Here is a 22167-nt window from a genome sequence, read left to right on the forward strand (position 1 = left end):
TTTTTTTTTTTTGCCTGTAAGATTCTTTCAATACTACACCTCAAGGCTTGACTATTTTCTCCACTTCCCCCAGTTTAAGAAATGCTGATCAGATATTTCCCTTTTGGTTTTCTAACTCAAAGTCTTTGCATATTTCATTATAATACTTCACAGTGTCTTCTCAAGTTGCCCTTTGAATCCTCTGTTTGGCTCTTTTGCCACATCATTTATTCTGTTAGCTTGAGTTACTATTCGCTGAAGATCAAGTTTAAGGATCTCTTCCCAAGTGTTTTGTCTTTTCATTTTTTAAAGATCTTTTCAAAATGGGCTGTTACTTTCTTCTTGTATAATATCCTTGATGTCAACCCACATCTCTGATATTCAGTCATTAATGTTTAGTGTATAAAATCTATTATTGAGAAGACCTCTTAGATTTGCTTTCATTTTCTTTAGCTTGAACTTGAACTTGTATATGAGGAATTGATGTTATGTTCTACAGTAAGCTCCTGACTTTGTTAACTGATAATAATGAACTTCCTCACTATTCCTTTCCACAGTAGTCAAGTTTACTCCTGTGATAACCAACGGATGAAGTTCATATGTATGGTTAACCTTTGTGTTGTTGAAAAAGTATTTCCGATGAATAACTTACTTATCTTGGAAAATTCTATCTTGCAAACTTTAGCAACTTTTGATACTTTTTTTTGCCCAACCTTTGTGTCCCAATCACCAATCATTATAAATGCATCCTGAGTGTATGCCTGATCAACTTCAGATTGCAGTTCATACAATCTTCAATTCCTTTATCTTTGGCATTCATGTGTAGATTAAATAATAGTCTAAATAATTAATTTGCCTTTTATGTGTATGAATATTAACCTATCACTGATAGCATTGTACTTCAGAATAGCTCTTTGACAGTGAATAATAATTACCTTACATCTACTCCAGTGATGTAGAATTTATAAAAGTGAGCTCAAATCAAAGTCTGAGTTACTTTTACATCTATATAACTTATTCTCCAGCTATGTCAAATCACTGCATCAACTGATACACAGAATCAACAGAAGTAAACATAGTTGAAGCTAAAATGTAGATGAGTCTTATGATATCTCATTAACATTAATCAACATGAGAAAGAGAATATTAAAGTGAATGATTTATAAAAACAAAAAGGAAAACGCACTTTCATCTTAAGTTAAAGCCTGGATACAGTTCATAGAGCTGAGAGCCGAATGTAACATCCTGCATAATTACACACATAATAAATATGTTTTGATAATGATGCTGCTGATTTATTACATACTTCAAGGTAATCAGAGCATAAACCACATATAAATGTGGCAAACTTAACATAATGCCAATAAAATCCTTATTTATGTTTGGAGTCCTAGTGTAGCATTGTAGAATAAGCAACGGACTGCCATCTGCAAGGTTACCGGTTCAAAAACACCAGCCACTCCTAGGAAACACTATACAGGGTTGCTATGAGCCAGACCGACTTGAAGACACTTAACAAAAAACAATGGTGAATATAAAGAATTAAATAAAGGTGATAGCAGCTCAAAGCATTGTTTTATTTTTTCAAGAAACATATTAAAATGATTTTGGAAGTAGATCCAAATACATAAAGAAAGCAAAAGACAAACCAGTGAAAGATTTACCAGAGTGATAAATATTACATTTCATCATTAAGTGAAATGTAATATTAGAGTCCTGGTGTGGGGCTATAAGATATGTACTGGTTTGCTAATCGGACGATAGGTGGTTCAAACCCACCAGGCAATCCTCAAAACCCTATACAGGGTTGCTATGAGTAGAACTGACTTGACGACATGTGACAACAACAATAAAGGTACAGGTTAGAGAGTAACCATAGAATAGGTAAGTATGATATCACTTTAGCAAGGCCCAATATCAAATAAACCAAATCTAAAGTGGTCAATCATTCAAGATAAAACTGCAACCCCGATAGGGAGAGTTCTGTAGTAGGCATGTCTGGGTGAGCACTGTTATACTGAAGCAGAGCCAGACTGGAGGGAGGGATTAGACCCAGGTTTAGGACTAGGCTTATTCACATGCTTTGCTTTCATTTATAAACACATTCACTAACAAATATAACATTCTAAAGAGTATCTCCTGCAGGGCCTAGTTATTTGTAAAAAAAAAAAAAACTGAAAACCTACGATTTTTTTCAAAAACTTTTACTGAAACTAAAAAAGTTTCAATAAAAACTATCCCATGACTTTCATAGTCAAAATATAATTGGTGGTGGCATTTGAATGCTGTGGAATTGGTTCTGACTCACAGAAACCCTGTACGGGGTGTCTGAGGCTATACATCTTTATGGGAGCAGAAAGCCTCATCTTTCTCCTGCAGAATAGCTGGTAGTTTCGAACTGCTGACCCTGAGGTTAGCAGCCCAACTTTTAAACACTGCACTACCAGAGCACCAAAAAAATATAACAAATGCAATTAATTAAATAAATGGTAAAATTTTTATGTATGGTAATCTAACATTGCTTGCACTTGAAAGAATGCTAAAACCATTTTGCTTTGGAGAAAATGCTAGGGGGTATGACTAATAAAAGCAATGCAATTTATCTTTCATCATTAAAAATGAAATTTACTTTAAAAATGACCAAAATGCAGTAATGTCTAGTAAAAGACACTACCAACAAAAGTAATTTTGAACCAAAAGGAGAAAAGACTGACATAGATCATTATTTTTAACATTATCACCGTAATCAATATACGATACTATTTAATCGTTAACTAACAAAAAAAAACAAGGAACTGCGGTAGTGTAGCGGTTACAAAAATTGGACTGCGAATCTCAAGGTCAGCAGTTCGAAACAGCCAGCTGTTCCATGGGAGAAAGATGAGGCTTTCTGCTCCTGTAAAGATTTACAGCCTTGGAAACCCTATACAGGGTTGCTATGGGTCGGAACCGACTCTAAGGCACTTAACAACAACAATATAAAAATATGACAATTATAACATAAAAATGGGAAGATAGTAAATATATATGTATAACCATGTGAAAATAACTGAAGTCACGGACTAGGTTAGGTTTAGTTTCACGTGCACTGTTTATTTAAATACTGCCACTTCATTTTTTTTCTCCTTCATGACACAAATAGTTTTCATTTGAAAACCTGCTACGGCCAGGCAATAAACATTTATTGTAAACAGTGGAGAATAAAATTCAACAATTAATGATTTGTAGTTGTTAAGTGCCGTTGAGTCACTTTCAACTCACAGTGAGTCTGTATAGGGTTTCCAAGGAGTGGCTGGTAGTTTTGATCTGCCAACCTTATGGTTAGCAGTTTAGTGCTTATCCAACAGCACCATACCAGGACTCTCAATTGTGCAAATAAAGATAATTATAAAGGGAAAGCACCAAATGCTTCAAGACAGAATACTGATGCCTCTGTTTGCTATCTGCATTTTGATGCTTAAACGCACAGTTCAAGGAATTGGTTTTAATTCCAGCGCCACTCATCATGAATGCATGTCATTTGTCAATTTTATTTAAACAAATAAGTCCTAATCTTTCAGAGTAGAATTATAGTCTAAACCAAATTCATAGAAACTACTTATTTTTCTCTCTTTTAGTTATTAATCAACACAGCACTGGTTTGTAATGTCAGTTTGAACCTCAAGGTCAGTGGTTCAAAATTCCACCAGTTGCTCCTTGGGAACACTATACAGGGTTGCTTTGAGTTGGAACTGACTCTAAAGAAATTAACAATAACACCAAAAATTCTTAGCCAAACACCCCAAAATAGTACATTGCAAATAGGTTAACTAAATGAAATGTTAATTAATTAATTTCTTCCTATTTTGGCTATTTAACTCATTAACAAAGCCTAGTGTATCTTAAACTACTATAAGATAATTAAAGAAATTGAAGGATTACTTTCAGTCAGACTATCTACCAAATACCAAGAAAAACATATTTGAACTAAGTTTAAAATGTAGTAATGATACTTTAATACATTTCTTGTTTTCGTAAGAAAAGTATCACCAGATTAGAAAGTGTAGAAATCCTGACATCACCTCAAACTTAATATATATGTATATATGAAGTCCTGGTGTGGCACTGTGGGTTAATGTGCTGGACCACAAGGTAAGTGGTTCAAGCTCACCAGCCACTCCTCAGAAACCCTATACAGGGTTACTATGAGTTGGAATTAATTTGATGGCACTTAATAACAGTATATATACTTTCACAGAAGTAAATGCTAAAATAAAAATTATATATATATTTGGGGAATTCAATTTAAATATAAGTAAGCTCTGTGTTTATTTCACTTCTTTCCAGCTTTATTGACATTTCATTGAAGTTGTTATTTTCAGTTTTCTCTTCTATATTTCTATATACTTGAATCTCTCAAATAGTAGCACTAGATGCTTCTTTACAGTATTTGGAAAGTGCAAAAATGTAATGCCCTTTGCTGCTAACCAAAAAGTTGGAGGTTTGAGTATTTCTAGAGGTGTCTTAGAACAAAGTGCTGGTGATCTACTTCTGAAAAATGAGCCATTAAAGCCTTATTAAGTACAGCTCTATGCTAATACATATGGGATCATCATATATATATATGGAGTACTGGTGTAGGGGAATGGTATAGCCTCATTTTCCTTAAGTGGAAAATTCAGATAGCATGTTAGGATATATCTAAATTCCTTGTCTCCTCTTAATTTCTTTATAATTAGGACTCAAGTTTCCTAGTGGAGTCCTGGTGTGACATTTTATAATAAGCACTGGACTGCTAACTGCAAGGTCGGAAGTTTAAACCTATCAGTTGCTCCTAGTCGCTATGAGTCAGAACTTAGTCGGAGGCACTTAGTAACAGGAACAATAGTGTAAATTCACCACACAACGTATCAGGTCTTCCATAATCTAAGGCACTTTACTATCAAGCTTGTCTCTCTATGTATGGAAACACAATAATTTTGATAAAGATCCAACCCAAAAAACCCATTGTCAGTCAAGTCAATTCCAATTTATAGCAACCCTATATTAGGTTTTCAAAGTTGTAAACCTTGAACGGAGCAGAAAAACTCATCTTTCTCCCTTGATGTGACTTACGGGTTTGACCTGACAACCTGTGATTAGCAATCCAGTGCTCATCATGCATTGCCACCAGGACTCTTCTTGATAAAGAAAGGATATGATAACTTATAACTATCCAACCATATATTTCTTCACATATTATTATTCTTCCTTTACATTATTAAATATTAGTAGAGCATGTACTAGTATGGAAATACAGTGAACAACAAGCAGATAAGACCCCTAACCTTTGATGATCATGTTCTAGTGATGATACATAAATTGACAATAAACATGCAAACAAATAGATTCACAATATCAATTCCAGTAGTGGTTAAGTTCAATGAACTAAAATCAAGCAAAGTGATGGGTTAGAGACTAAAGTAGGTATAAACTTATTTTAAATCAAGATCTCAGGCAAGGTCTTTGTAAGAAGGTGATTATAAACCAGTTATCTGAATGAAATGAAAGAGGCACAAAGATCTAGAAGTAAAGGGGAATTAATAGTAAATGGAATTATGTGGGAGTGAATTTATATTTCTGAGGAAGAGAAAGAAGACCAATAAACTGATCTATTTAAACATTGTTGTTGTTAAATGTCCTTGATTCAGTTCTAAGTCCTAGAGACCCTGCCTGTACAGGGTTTCTGAGGATGGGCTCATTGATTTGAACTGCCAATTTTGTGGCTAGCAATTCAGTGATTATACTGTAGCACCACACTAGGACCCCCCCATTTGAACAATGGTCCATTAAAATAATAAAATGTATATGTAAACCAAGTAATATCAGAACCAAGGTTTCTAATAATGCTCAGCAGCATAAAATACAACATATGCATGATCAAAGAAAAATTGATTAATTTTTTCATGATAAAAGGAAATAGGCCTGGAAAATTAAATAGCTAATAGGAGGGGATATAGACAAGTACCACAGAGCAAAATTGGATAGGCCTAGTGGCAGAGGTGTGAAATTCTCTAAGCTTATGGGCAACGCCTGTTGTTCCCTGGTGCTTCTGCTATGCTATGGGGACAGAAAGGCAGACTTGAATATTGCACTCACTGGCAAGTGAATTCTGGTAGGGCATGGTCTCTCTACTGTCTTCTGATCACTTGAACAAGAATCAACTTTTCAAGCAATGAAAAAGCAAAGGATCTCCAAAAAATGGCATGTGAATTCTGACCCATGTCCGGACCTACCCCCACAATCTTATTATTCTAACACACTCACTTTAGATTCTTAATTTCTAGATGGTGTTATTGATTTAAACATTTTCTATAGTTTCAGACCAATGTCACCTTTCCCACCCCTCCCTCCATCTCTTGGTGTTTGATCCTAACTCAATTCCTCCAAATTAAAAAAAAAAAAAAAGGTCCATTATGTAGCATGGTAGTTTGAAATTCTGACAATGATCCAGAATTCTTACTGGGTTTTGGAAGTTTACTGACCTTTTTTCTAATAAAGCAACATTGGTGCTTATTTCCTTCTTGACAAATATTTCTAATGAAGTGAAAATATTCCAAAGAACACTTAAATTTATATTTTTGATATAAGCAATTTTCTGAGTAATACTAAAAAAGATGAAAAATGTATTCTTCTCCTACCTAAAAAAGAATGTCTACCCTTTAACCTCTTGGTTTAGGAGAGAAATAAAAGTTCTGTTATTTAATGGACCTTTCAAGCAGTCTTGTGAAACAAACTTGTACATTTGTCAAAAGAAACCATTGTTAGTACTTCAAACATTCCAATTCAAATAGTACAGATAATGTAAACTCACTTTAATCTTCTTGAAAACATCTGCAAAAAGAGGAAAAGAAGAAAGAAAGAAACCCTTTAGCTCTTGATTTTACATTTTATAGAATGTCCTTTGCTTCTCTACTGATTAAAAGACAGATTTTCTGTTCCATTCCGTAGAGAGGATCCCTTTAAACGCCACTGTCATATTGAGGATATGCTCTGTGAAACTCGCCTAAAAGACTTTACCTCAAAGGCCTGAAAGGTCAATCCAACATAGTAGTCCTCAGACACTGTTATTTTCCACACACATTCTTTCATAGGTCTATAGTCATCAGGATAATTAGGAGACTGGATCTGGCCTTCATTTTTACGTATCTCACCTCCACAGATTGCTGAGGAAAGCAAAAGTAAATAAATATAAACAAACCTTGACATGCCATTTCCTTTTCATTCGTTCCTAAGGCAATATTTAATTCAATTTCTATAGCTGCCTGAAAACAGATCTGGCTATAAAAAGCAAAGTTAGCTGGTTGTTGTTGTTGTGGAATGCCCTCATTGTGACCCTGTATCACTAACTCAGTGGTCAGCAGGCCAGTGCTTATCCTACAGCACTGCACCAGGGCTCCAAAGCTGGTTATACTGTTGTAAATACTTCGATGGTAAAACACCTATTCACTTAGGTATAAATACCAGCTATTATTTTCAAAGGAATATACGCTTTTTAATCACAACTATTTTACATCTTTACAAAAAGGAAAAATAATGAGGACAAAAAGACTTTATTTTTCAACTTTGAAAAACTTTTAAGAATTTTGTAATTTTCTTCCATGTGACTCTGTTCTTGAGTCCCTGAATTTCCTTCAATCTATTAACCTCAGGAAAAATAGCTTATCACGAGAGAAGCTTCACCATCCATAGAGCTCACTCAGTCTTTGTGGAGTCAACATTTGTTGCTCCATCCACATTATCCTCTTCACTGTTTCATAATGAATTTTTATAACAAAATGCTTACTTTATGAAAGTTTCATGGAAGCAAAAATCTGTTCTTGTCTAAATTACCTACACTTTTGAAGTAAACAGAAGAAAGTGGGGTCTTCTTAACTCACAACTTGGCAAGAAAGGAGCTGCTCTTTGTATTTTTTTTTTTAAACCAGGGAGCACAATGCCAATTTATTGTTTAAGATACATATAGAAGAAAGCATCTGATATGTTAGCACTTGAACACTGACTCTCTTATTTACACAAAGCATGCTCCAGAAATATGCATAACTGCTTCTGTACAGCTTCTGTACAACAAAATATTTCAGCTGTAGAGAGACCAAATGAAACAAAATCAGTAAAAAGAAGTTATAACTTCTTCATAATATGTTGATATTAAATTGAAAGTAAACTGAAATAAAAGAACTCTTATGCCATTTAGGATTTCATTTTATTTTTTCTACACCATCCTTGAGTACATTTATATGGTAATATATCACTGATATCAGAAAAGAAGTCATTATTTAAATTTCAATTTACTGAATATCCTTATTAAACTCAACCATGTAAATATCATAAGGCAGTTTCCAGAAGCATTCTAATTGCAACATTTTTCTAATGAAATTAAATGAGAAGAAATTTCTGTGAATATATCTATTATGAACTAGGATCTAAAATTAAATGTGACTTACCTTCATAGATAGCTGCAAAACCTTTTCCTACCCAATTACTGCTGCTACGAAACTCAATCCACAGTCTGCTATCTGAAGAAGTAAGAACTTCAGGTAATTTGTCTCCACAAAATCTACCTAATAAAAAAGGAATAAAGATAGTTTCCTAAAAATGACTCTGTTTTTTAGGACTATTCCACTAGATTATTCTATAATAGCTATACATGATATATGTGAAAAGCCCATTTGATTCATATATTCATCCCACTTACTAGAGCCTTGTTTATGCTTTAATATTTATCAAATAAAACTGAGTAAATAAACTCTTCATATCTCTTTATGAAGAATTTGAACATTTTTATCCTCAGACTAAACAACTGATATGGAAATAGAAACTGGTCAAAAACATATTTGTAAAATACATTTTACAAATATACCAAGTTGTATAAAAAAAAAAGATAAGTGAATGACATTAGGAGAAACTGGTTCCAATTGCCCGTCTAGTCAAAGGTAGGTTAGTAACTTAGCAGTTCAAAACTACCAGCTGTTCCACAGGAAAAAGATGAGGCTTTCCGCTCCCATAAAGGTTTGTTGTTGTTAGGTGCCATCGAGTCGATACTGACTCAGCAACTCTATGTACAACAGAACAAAACATTGCCTGATCCTGGGCTAACCTCACTATTGTTGCCACGCTTAAGCCTATTGATGCTGCCACTTTGCCAATCTATCTCGCTGGGGGTCTTCCTCTTTTTCTCTGACCCTCCACCTTACCAAACATAATATCCATCTCCAGTGACTGGTGCCTCCTGACAATATATCTGAAGTATGAGAGACGAAGTTTGGCCATCTTGGCCTCCAAGGAACACTCAGGCTGCACTTCTTCCAACACAGATCTGTTGGTTCTTTTGGAAGCCCATGGCATTTTCAGTATTCTCCTCCAACACCATAACTCAAAAGTATCAATTCTTCTATGGCCTTGGTCTTCCTTATTCACTGTTCAGCTTTTGCATGCATATAATGTTATTGAAAATATCATGGCTTGGGTCAGGCGCACCTTAGTCCTCAAGCTGACATCTTTGTTCTTCAGCACTTTAAAAAGGTCTTGTGCAGCAGCTTTGCAGTAAAGATTTACAGACTTGGAAATGCTATGTAGGGTCGCTGTGAGTCGGAACCCACTCCAGGACACACTGCCACCAACAACAACAACTTGTTTATTGTGTATATACACTCAGCCCTAACCTCAACTTTTTCGTCTGGCCGAATTCAATAACGACCTTCAGGTCTTACTAGACTATTCTTACTAGACTATTCCAAGTAAGTTAGGGAGATGTAGCATAGAGCATTGCTTCTAAAATCCTAATGTGTACCTGAATTTCAGAATTGTCTTTTAAAAATATAGGCTTTGATTTATAATTTAATAAAATATTTTCTTGTAATGAACATATATATTGTAGGCAAGAAACGAAAAGTTCAAGAGTATATTTTCCTCAATTAGACATCAAATTTATAAAATGATTTTCTTCCTTAGTTTTAAACAGGAGTCCTGGTGTCTCTTGGATACTACAAATGCTGTACTTTTAATGCGATAGTATCCATTCAGTAGGTTTTTAATGTAAAGAAAAATAACTGCATGGTATACAAATCCACTGAGTGAATCAAATTCTAAATATAATGAAAAGCCATGATCAATGTAGAGGAGATGCTTACAATCTCAAAACAGAGAAGATGCTTACATGCTCAAAACAGCTCTCACCTTTAGGTTAAACCAGAGAGGAACAGTAAACTATCTCATGAGATTTAATGGAGTGGTTTAACTGTGGTTAAACATTGGCAGCAGACATTCCTGTGCAATAACTCTGAACTACAGTTTATAACCCAGACTACAAACAACTCTTTGAGTAGCAAAAATGTGACATCTATAGTAGGAGCTAATGTACTTGTCACAGGAAGTCAGCTACTACCATGTACCTAACACCTCACACTCTACTGTTGCATAAGCAACAAAACTAACAAAAATGCACACACAGAATTTATCTGGTTTGCTTATCAAAGACACAATTTTTAAATGAGAAAAGAGGACATATTGTGAGGAATTGCTATAAGCAGAATACAGGACAGAACTATTCGCAATCATTTAGTTCAGGTCTAACAGTCTACTCTTCAATTCATTGTTCTGTGGAATGCTAGTATTAAATCAGTTACATAATTATATTTTATCTATTTTTATAACATTTTTACTATGGATGAAAAGTAATTTAGAAATGAATATAATGCTGGTAACACATTTTTACTTAAAAGATTGTTCTTGAAAGAATGGATTGTCTGTAGAGAGAGAAGTATACATTTGGAGTCACATAAGAAAGCAAATAATCTCTTACCAAGGAGTGGAGATTTTCTCCAGTACCCATCTCTTACTTCAATGTAGTCATACCAGCACAAGCTACTCTTATACAGATCCATTGTGGTAAAATTTAAAACAATCTGCCAAACAACATGACACAGAAGAAAAAAAAAAATTATTATTTTATTCCTTGGAGAAAAGAACCCAGAATTATAGTGAGAATGGATTCATGGATAGGTTTTCTTATTTTTATATTAGCATTTTCCAATTAATTTTTCTTAATAAAAAATACCTCAAAATAATATTTTCTGTTTCTCATTCATTTTTAACAGTATAGAAGCACAGTATTAATACTTGAATAGATGAACATATTAGTCATTAACATGTGATTATGAAAAGTTAATTTCAATAATTGTGAAATAATCATAAATCTTCAAATAGTTTATTTATAATTGTGCTAACATAAGCCATTATAAACTCTGATTATTTTTATGTCTTCTTTTTAACAGTTCTTTTCAAAGACCAGTCAGACATCTATACTTATGTTGAAAATAACCACCATGTGTTGTATTCCAAGTACCTAATATCATTGTATATATTGAAATGCTTTAAATATACACCTAGACTTAGAATGTATCCATATAACTGTAATCAGGAAGGTTATTACAAATATAATAAAGAAATAAAAGACCACAACAGATGTCAGAAGAGACTGTAAAACTTGATTTTGAGTATAGAGACACTAAAAGAACTGGAAGAAAAGAGGAAGCAGGTCTATTGGTAATACATTGACTGGTATGTTGTTGTTGTTGTTAAGTGCCATCGAGTCGGTTCGAACCCATAGTGACCCTGTATAAGGTTTCTGAGGAGCGGCTGGTATGAACTGCTGACCTTCTGGTTCAAATGACTTTGCAGTCTAGCACATTAACCCACAGCGCCACACCAGAACTCCGTGAATGATATTGTTGTTGTTGTTGTTATATGCCGTTAAGTCAGTTCCGACCCATAGTGACCCTGTATAGGGTTTCCGAGGAGCAGCTGCTGAGCTTGATCCACCGACCTTGCAGTTCAAATGGCTTTGCAGTCTGGTGCATTAACCCACAGCACCACACCAGGACTCATTGAATGATATTTGTTGTTGTTGTAAAGTGCCATCAAGTATAGGAAGCCTCAAAAGAAGATAGAAGACAAAGGCAATATTCTGCATCCTGCTTTGGTGAATAGCCACTGGGATTAGTCACTGGCCATCTAAGGTGACATTTTAGGGTTCTCTCTGTCGGGAGGAAAGAGAAGTGATGAAAATCAAAAATGCACGAATATAATTAGTCCAATGGACTAAATAGACCATGTGGATATCAGTCTCCATGACCGTGAGCCCAGAAGAACTAGACATGTCTGGCTACCAGTACAAACTAGAAGGCCATGGATAAACTGGGAGAAAAATAATGGAGCAAATCTCAAAATCATTAAAAAGACTAGGTTTCCTAGTTGGATAGAGACTGGTGGATTCCCTGAGACTATGACCTTCAGTCACCCTTCAAGACTGAAACTGAACACACCCCTGTGGCCCAAATTTCAGCAAAACAATAGACAGGGCTACAGGAAAATAACACTACTGAGTAACACAGACCTTAGAAGAATCAACATTTGAGATAAAATGGGCAGAATTTAACCAAGTAATAAGTTCAGAAGTATTAGGAAAGATTGAGGAATGGAAATAGGAGACACAAGGAGTAAATAGAGTAAATTATGTTACAATAATGGGATTGAAATCAGTGAGATGAAACAAAATATGTATGAATTTTTTAATGTAAAATGAAAGATCTGTTCTGCACACCTTCGCAAAATTCACAATAAAAAAGTTTTAAAAAAGAAGATGGAAGTAACTCACAATGTCATTATACTGAGAAAAACTGGTTGATGCACAATCATTTCAAGATATAGCATATGTTTAAGAATCAATGATACTGAAGTAATACAAACTACACTAAAGTCACTGGAGAAAAAACAAGGCTCCAGAAATTGACAAGATACTGATTGAAATGTTTCAACAAACTGATGCAGCACTCTATGGGGTTACTGGTCCATACCAAGAAATTTGGAAGAGATCCTTATTTGTATTCATTCCAAAAAAATGGCGACCAAGGGAAAGTGTAAATCATCAAAAAAATATCATTAACATCACATGCAGGTAAAATTTTGGTGAAAATAATTAAAAAATGACTGCAGCTGTAAATTCACAGGAAACTGCCAAATATTAAAGCTGGATTCACAAGAGAACACTGCTAGCATTGGAACGATCATGCCTAAAAGCAAAGAATATAAGAAAAAGGTTTACTTGGGCTTTAATGACTACAAAAAGGCATTCGACTGTATGTATCATGACAAACTATGGATAACGTTGTAAAGAATGCATAGTCCAGAACACTTAACTGCAATAAAGGCAGTGTTTTGTTCTGTTGTGCATAAGGTCGCTATGAATTGGCATTGACTGGATGGTACCTAACAATAACAGCATATAAAGATAGCATGAGAGATATTGTCAATTGTACAATTTTTTCATTCAGGAGAAAGATATAAGTATTGGTTTCCCATAATTTGTTACTTTCTTTTCAGTTAAATATTGTACTTAGGAAAGTAACGATATGTGGGTTTTTATGTGTGTGTGTGTTTTGTATAAAGATTAAGGATTGATTATATTTTCAATCTTGTGATTCCTTAAAAAAGTTCTGTTACGTTCAGCTTTTTGTTTTGTTACAAAAGTGTTCTTTGGATATTGTTACAAATTAGGCTTTATAGTAAAAATACTCCATAATTAATTTCATTTTATTTTTTAAAGTTGTGAATCTTAATCCTCGTTGAATTCTCTAGAGTTAGAATGAGTTTTTAAAAAATTTTTAGAGTTGTGAATCTTAATCCTCTTTGAATTCTCTAGAGTTAGAATGAGATTTTTTTAAAAATTTAAGAATGATTTTCAAAATGAATTTTAGTTTCTCAGATAAGTGATTGCTCATTAGTCTCTATCTATGTAGAAATTTAAAAGATAAAGAAACAGAAATCAAATAAGAATTAATTTTTTGAAAGTAAGGTCTATAAATCAGAAATAAAAAAGTTATGTTTTATGAGAATTATTCTCGAATTATCTTAAGAAAAAAGCAGGAGAATTCCGAAACAAATTCCAGAAGGTTGAGTTATATAGCTCATCTGAAACCTGTCCACCATGGGTGACCCTGCTGGTATTACCCATGGCATAGCTTCCAGAATCATAGCAACTCACAAGCCACCACAGTATGACAAACTGACAAGATGGGTGGTGGATATCTATATCTATCTATCTATCTATCTATCTATCTATCTATCTATACACACACACACACAAACATATATAAACATATATTTTACTCACTTTTTTATTACATATTTAGAAATTAAGAATTTATCAAAGTGCAATGAAAGTCAATTGTATCTTGAAAAGGAATCACTAATTCACCACTCCACCACTTGTCTGTCAGTTTGGCGTACTATGGTAGTTAATGTTTTGCTGTGATGCTGGAAGCCATTATACCAGTATTTTAAATATCAGTAGAGTCACCTTGATAGACACATTTCAGGGGCGCTTCCAGACTAGTAAGACTACGTAGAAGGAGAGAAAGACCACTTTTGAATGTTTAGCCATTGCAAACAACATGAATAATAGCAAAACATTTCAGATATAATACCAGAAAATGAACACTATGAATAGCAACAGAATAGTATCAGATATAGAAGATGAGCACTTGAGGTTGGAAGGTACTCAAAATATGACTGAGGCAGAGCTCCATCTTCAAAGTAGAGTTTACTATGATGACATGACTGGATCTTCTTTTGCTGATGGAACAAAACTCAAAATAAGGAGGAACAGTTGCAAACATCCATTAATAATTTGAACATGGAATGCATGATAGAAAAAAAAAAAATGAAAAGAATGCATAAGGATTGATATATTAGGCACCAATGAGCTGAAATGGACTGTTACTGGCTATTTTGATTCTGATAGTCATATGGTTGGAACAACCAATTCAAAAGCAATGTGCTGTATTCATCATCAAAAACATTTCAAGATCTGTCTTGAACTACAAAGCTATCCATGATAAATCAATATTCACACACCTATAAGAAAGACCAGTCAATAACACTATTACCCAATTAACACACCAACCATTAAAGCCAGTGATGATGAAACTGAAGAATTCTATAAAAACTATTCAGTCTGAAATTGACCAAACATACAATCAAGATATATTGATAATTACTGAATTAGAAACAGTAGTGAAAAGGAAGACTTCAGGAGTTAATGGAGTACAAATTGAAATCTTAAAAACACAACTGATGAAGCAGTGGAGGAACTCATTCATCTATGCAAAGAAATTTGTAAGACTGTTGTGTGAACAATTTTGGATCCATATGTGTGCCCAGTCCAAACAGAGGTAGCCCAATGGAATGTATAAGTCATCAAACATTATCATTAATATCACATGCAATTAAAATTTTGCTGAAGATAATGGAGAAACAGTTGCAAAAGTACATTGACAGGGAATTGCAAGAAACTGAAGCTGGATTCAAAAGAGGACATGGAACTAGGGATATCATTGTTGGCATCAAATGGATTGTGCCTGAGAGCAGAAAATACCAGAAAAATGCTTACTTGTGCTTTATTGACAATGCAAAGGCTTTCAACTATGTGGATCATGAAAAGCTATAGATAACAAGAAGAAGAATGGGTATTCCAGAACACTTAATTTTGCTCATGAGAAACCTGTACATATACTAAGAAGGAGTCATTTGAACAGAACTGGGGATACTGATACAATAACAATTGTGAAGTAGGCCCTGGATTGGGCAGTATTTCCTTCTGTTGTGCATAGGGTCACTGTGAATTGGTAGTGACTCAATGGCACTTAACAACAACTAACAACAGGGGTATCGAATGGTTTAAAATGAGGAGAGTTGTGTGCCAGGGTCATATTCTTTTACCATACTGAGTAAATCTGAGTGCTGAGCAAGTAATCTGAGAAGCTGGAATATATGAAGAAGAATGTGGCATCAGGATTGAAGGAAGACACAGTAACAACCTACAATATGTAGATGATACAACTTTGCTTGCTGCAAGGGAAAAGGAATTTAAATAGTCACTAATGAAGTTCAAAGACCACAGCTTTCAGTATGGATTGAACCGCAATATAAAACAACAAAAATCCTTACAACTAGATTAATAAATAACATCATAATAAATGGAGACATGTTTGAAGCTGTCATAGATTTCATTTTATTTGGCTCCACAAACAACACTCATTGAAACAGCAGTCAAGAAATCAAACAACATATTGTATTACACAAATCTGCTGCAGGAAACCTCTTTAAAGTGTTCAAAAGCATAGAGATCACTTTGAGGACTAAAGTGTGCCTGAATCAATACAAGGTATTTTTAATAGTCCCATGCATATGAAAGTTGGGCATTTAATAAGGAAGACCATAGAAGAATTCATGCTTTTGAGTTGTTGCAGAATATTAAAAGTACATGAACTACCAGAACAAACACATCTGTCATGGAAGAAGTACAGCCAGAATGCTCCTTATTTGATAGAATGGCAAGACTTAGTCTCTCAGTCTTCAGCCATATTATCTAGAGGAGACAGTCCATGGAGAAGGACATTATGCTCGGTAAAGTGTAAGGTTAGGTAAACAGAGGAATACCCCCAGTATAATGGATTTGCATGATGGCAGCAGCAATTGGCTCAACTTATCAATTATGAGGATGGCATAGGACAGGGCAGTGTTTTGTTCTGTTGCACATAGTGTCGCTATGAATCAGAGGCACCTGATGGCACTGAACAACAAGAACATATTGAATTCAACTATTTCCGTTTCAGTTTCTAAACATTTCCAAACATTTACTTTCTTAATTAAAAAAGAAAAAGTCTACAAAAGACAAGAAAATACTTTTTTATTGTAATACAATTAAGCTGTAGTATAATTTAGTTTTGTTTAACAGAATTTCTCACGTCTTCTGTCTTGTTTACATTTCACATTTATTATTGTCTGTTCTGTTTCTTTGACTTCTTTCCCTTTTGCCTAACTTTATCCTTGTAAATATTCTCAAGAAATAGTTAAAAATTTTCTAAAACATCCAACCAGATAGTACCCATGTTTTTTTCTTTTTAATACTTCTCACTAATTGGTTAACAAAATGCTTTAATTTTAAAATTATTTTTTAAGAAGTTTCCATTATAATTTTTTTTTATGTCTGAACACAAATGAAACATCTATTATTTTTAGGATATATTTATTTGGTAAATAATTCCTAGCTTTTCCCCTTAACTCTGTGTTTTACTTTATGTATGTTGTTAGGTGCCCTCAAGTCAGGACCAATCCATAGCGTCCTTATGCACAACAGAATGAAACACTGCCCAATCCTGGGCCAACCTCACAATCATTGCTACATTTGAGCTCAATGATGCTACCATTCTGCCAATCCATCTCGTTGGGGGTTCTTTCCTCTTCTCCAACCTTCCACTTTACCAAACCTGATATCCTTCCCCAGTGACTCATCCCTAATCACAATATGTCCAAATTATGAAAAATGAAATCTGGCCATCCTGGCTTCCAAGGAGCACTGTGACTGTATTTCTTGCAGCACAGATCTATTTGTTCTTTTGGTAGCCCACGTGCTTTCAATATTCTCCAACATTATAACTCATATGCATCAATTCTTCTATGGTCTTCCTTATTCACTATCCAACTTTCACATGTATATGAGGTTATTGAAAATATCATGGCTTGCATCAGGCCCACCTTAGTCCTCAAACTGACATTTTTGCTCTTCAACACTTTAAAGAGGTGTTGTGCAGCAGAGATGCCCAATACAATACACCATTTGATTTCCTAACTGTTGATTCCTTGAGTGTTTATGGTTGATCCCAGCAAAATGAAGTCTTTGACAACTTCAATCTTTTCTCCATTTATATGGCTGCTATTTATTGGTCCAGTGCTGAGGACTTTTGTTTTCTTTACATTGAGGTGCAACCCATTCCTAAGGCTGTGGTCTTTGATCTTCATCAGTAAATATTTTATGTCCTATTGGCTTTCAGCAAGCAAGGTTGTATTATCAGCATATCACAGCTTGTTAACGAGCCTTCCTCCAATCCTGATGCCACATTTTTCTTCGTACAATACAGCTTCTCAGTTTATTTGTTCAGCATACAAATTGCATAAGTATCGCGAAAGAATGCAACCCTGATGGACACTTTTCCTAATTTTAAACAATTCTGTCTTCCCTTGTTTTGTTCAAGCAACTGCCTCTTGGTATATGTACAGGTTCCTCATGAGTACAATTAAGTGTTCAGGAATACTCACACTTCTCATTGTTGCCCATAGCTTGTCATGATCCACACAATCAAAGTTTTTGTGCAGTCAATAAAGCACAAGTAAACATCTTTCTGGTATTTCAGCCAAGATCAATTGGCTATCAGCAATGATAACCCCTGTTACATTGCCTCTTCTGAATCTGGCTTGAACCTCTAGAAGTTCTCTGTCAATGTATGCTTGCAGCCATTTCTGTATTACTTTTAGTAAAACTTTACTTGCATGGTAGATACATGCTACCACTTTCTCATATATTTTCATTCTACCTTTACATTATCCCTATAGAATATATAAGGTTTCTACTCTATATGTTCATGTAAAAAATTATTTATTATAGTAGACATTGTAGAATTAGAATAAAAGCCAAAACAGATGCCAAGTATTATCTTGTGGCTTCCCTGCTGCATTTAAAATGAAGTTTTATAGTGGTCTGCAAATTGCTTTCACTTACTTCTTGCTGAGAAAAAAAAGTCAGCTAAACTGAAAAGATGCATAGTATTAAATTCCATCATAAGTTAAAAACAATGTGGTTGATATCTAACAAATAGTCAATGTTGAATAACTGAAAAACACATATACATGTACTTTGAAGAGGGATAATATCAAGCAGAAAAGTTTATCTTGTTTTTAATCTTCTATTTTAAATGCCAAGCACCATGGAAGAACAAAACTGGCCTGAATTTAATATAAAACAGTCTTTTACAAGCAGAAAATGTAATAAAGATTCATTTCCAAAGTAAAATCTTGGTGTTCTGACTGTTAAAATAAAATCATGCTTTAGACTAAATTTTCTAGTAGAATCCATAGTTCAATTAGAGATCAAAAGTTCTTTGAAAATATTTGATGACCTTATATTTTGTTTGTTTATGTAAATATGTTACATGTTTGAATAGAATAATAAAATAAAAACTACACAGTACAATTACATGAATGTTTTCTTTCTAATGGATAGTAAGAATAGTCATTTGAAATTAACCACAGCTTTCTTGAAAAATGGGGTGGATGGAAATGCAAGAACAATTCTAGGATTTCTTATAATCTGCTAGGAGTCTTGGATATATAACAAAATTAAATTGATACAATTGCTATTGAATTTGCCTATTACAGATTTTGTTTTTATAATTCAAAGTAAAAATGTTGAAGAAAGGCAGATCAACAGTTGAAGGGACTGAATGACTGCAAGTCTCCAGGGACAAACATAATCAAAAAACTTATATCAGCACAGTTAAAAAAGTATTGACTAAAATGTCTGGCAAGATGGTGGACTACACAGATGCAATACATGGAGCCTCTACAATAAAGACATTGTTGTTGTTTGTTGTAAAGTGCCATCAAGTTGGTTGTGACCCATAGTGACCCTGTATAGGATTTTCAAGGAGTGGCTGGTGAGCTTGAACCGCCAGCCTGGCATTCTAACACATTAACACACAGCACCACAATGAAGATACCAGAAACAGAGGAAAATCCTAGAAACTTTAACTTCAGAGAAAGTTTAGAGAAATGGATTGAGTGCTTGCTGGGAGGGAAGATGAGCAGGGACAGTGAGAGAGGGAGACTGGCTGGTGAACAACTGGCCAAATGCAGCGCCACCATCATGAACTTTTTGAGCAGCTTCAGAGGCAGAATGTGGCCTGGTAGAGCTCTGGTAGTGTAGTGGTTACAAATTGGCCTGCAAACCTCAAGGTCAGCAGTTTGAATCTACCAGCTGCTCTGTGGGAGGAAGATGAGGCTTTCTGCTCCTGTAAAGATTTACAGCCTGGGAAACCCTGTACAGGGTTGCTATGAGTCGGTTCCTACTCCACGGCACTTATATAACCACCACCACCAGAGCAGATTCACATAGGTAATAGGAAAAGTGTAATTTATTTTTTCCCCACACTTCTCTGGTGACTACAGTTGTCTCCCGCTCCCTACCTCATCCACCACCAGCATAGACCCTGCTCTCCTGGATTTTGGAACCATGTTGTTGTGGACATGGCAGTCGTGCCAGTTGTGCCACTTTGATGCTAGATTCAGGCAGGCTGAGCTCCAGACCTACAGAATCCACAGAGCACCAGGCCAGCATTGTTGTGGTTAAGTGCCACTGAGTTGGCTCAAACCCACAGCAACTCTATATTGTTTCTGAGGAGTGGTTGGTAAGTTCGAACCACCAGCCTTGCAGTTCAAAGTGCTTATCCTACAGCATCTAGCCATTCAACCAGCTCCCAGTTTCCTGTGACCTAACATACTGAAACCAGTTCAATAAAGGGCATCCACAAACTACTTCTGGATTGAGTATCCTGAACATAGAAAACACCTAGGTCTACAGCAAATACATTTAAGACCAGGACCTCGGTGTTCACATCCATCCCCCACCATTTCCTGAGCATCTTAGCTGACAGGATCCCCCCAGAGTTTTCTGCTTTCCTGGTCCAACAGCTGCACTGGATTTTTTCACTTTTGATTTTACCTTAGTTGGTTCATTTTGTGTTTACTTCTTCATCTCTTTTCATTCACTTGAATTTTATCCTTTCTATCTTCACTTTTATTTTTCCTTCTTTTCTTCTGTTTCTTATTTCCACTATTCCTCTTCTATTTTTTCTTTTCCTTTTAATCTTTCTTTACTACTGTCTGCTCTCTTTCTCTTTTCATCTCTTCTTTCCTTGGTTTTTGTAACATTTTTCTTGTTTCTAACTTTTATTAATTTTCATATTTTTCTCTTCTATATTTTCATTTTCCTGTCCCTTTTTAATCTTTTTAAAATTATATTCTTTTTCTGGTTGCTGCCTTTTTTTTTTCTCCATTATTTTCCCTTCCCACTGTCGGTTGATTTTTTGTTCTGTTTTGCTTTCTTGTGTGTGTTTCAGGTGGAAGGAGGCGTCCTCCTGTTTCTCAACTGACAGGAGACAGCAGCTGTGCCCATACAGCACAGCCACAATTGCACCCTCTGCAGCTTCACCCACTGGGAAAGAGCCAATATCAGCTCCTATACCATCTGATCAATGATTGACAGCAGCCAACAATAAACAACCCACCTTAAACTGAGTGAATGGTAAATGGAGACTAGTGCATACACTTCCGTTCTTTAACTACAAGCACAGGAGACAACTGATGAGCGCCTACAGACATACCAACATATACTCATCAATTTAATAATAATATGGCAACAGTACAATGCTCCAGACATAACAGACAGATTTAGCTAACACGAAGAAACAAAACAGAATGGTTCAAATAAATGACCAAGATGCAGAGTAAGAAAACATTTCAGATGATAGAAAGATAATGGAACTATCTGGAAAAGAATTCAAAAGAATGATATGTAGGTACCTTCAAGGAGTGACAGAAAGATAAAGGAAAGCAAGGAGAATGGAAAAAAAAAAACTTTAGAAGAATTCAGAAACACTCTATAAGAACAAATTGAAAAAATAAATGCAAGTTTTGAAACAATACAAAACCTACAATTAGAAATCTAGGCGATTAATGCTAAGATCTCAGAAACAGGCAATACTTTGAAAGGACAAAAAGGTAGATCTGAAGTAACAGAAGCCCAAAGTAGTGAGCTTGAAGATAAATCTTTCAACACTACTATGCTAGAAGAACAGTCAAGAAAAAGGAATGAAAAAGTATAAAGAAAACCTAAAAGTTATAAGGGACACCAAAAAGAGGGAAAATGTGCAGGTGACCAGAACAGGAAGAGACAATAAAAAGCATAGAGAAAAAATTTCAAGAGCTGTTGAAAGAAAAATTACCTAATGTCATAAAAGATGAGGAGATAGGCATACAAAAAGCTGAATGAACCTCAAACAGAATGATCCCCTCAAAATCATATCATATTTTATTATTTTCATAGTATATATTCAGATGTCCCTCACAAATGTAAACCTTGAAAACAAATACAAAATAAGGCAATAATAGAATTTACATGTAGGGAAACAGACAAACATAAACTTAAAACTTTAAAGTTTTACAGAAATATCAGTATGTTAAAGTTTATTCTTGTTGTTATGTGCTGCGTAGTAGTAA

General features: G+C 34.7%; 1 protein-coding gene across 1 annotated transcript in view; it reads right to left on the reverse strand.

Moving 5' to 3' along the window:
• The window catches only part of TLL1 (tolloid-like 1), a 390737-nt gene that overhangs the window by 118199 nt on the left and 250371 nt on the right, over positions 1–22167 (reverse strand). Inside the window, exons 10-12 of the mRNA XM_006864538.1 lie at positions 10799–10901; positions 8442–8558; positions 7018–7163 (exon numbers count right to left, since the gene is read on the reverse strand). Of these exons, the coding sequence (XP_006864600.1) occupies positions 7018–7163; positions 8442–8558; positions 10799–10901 (366 nt within the window). The remainder of the gene's footprint in view (positions 1–7017; positions 7164–8441; positions 8559–10798; positions 10902–22167) is intronic.

The sequence above is a fragment of the Chrysochloris asiatica genome, unplaced genomic scaffold (assembly GCF_000296735.1).
Source record: "Chrysochloris asiatica unplaced genomic scaffold, ChrAsi1.0 scaffold00066, whole genome shotgun sequence".
Lineage (NCBI taxonomy): Eukaryota > Metazoa > Chordata > Mammalia > Afrosoricida > Chrysochloridae > Chrysochloris > Chrysochloris asiatica.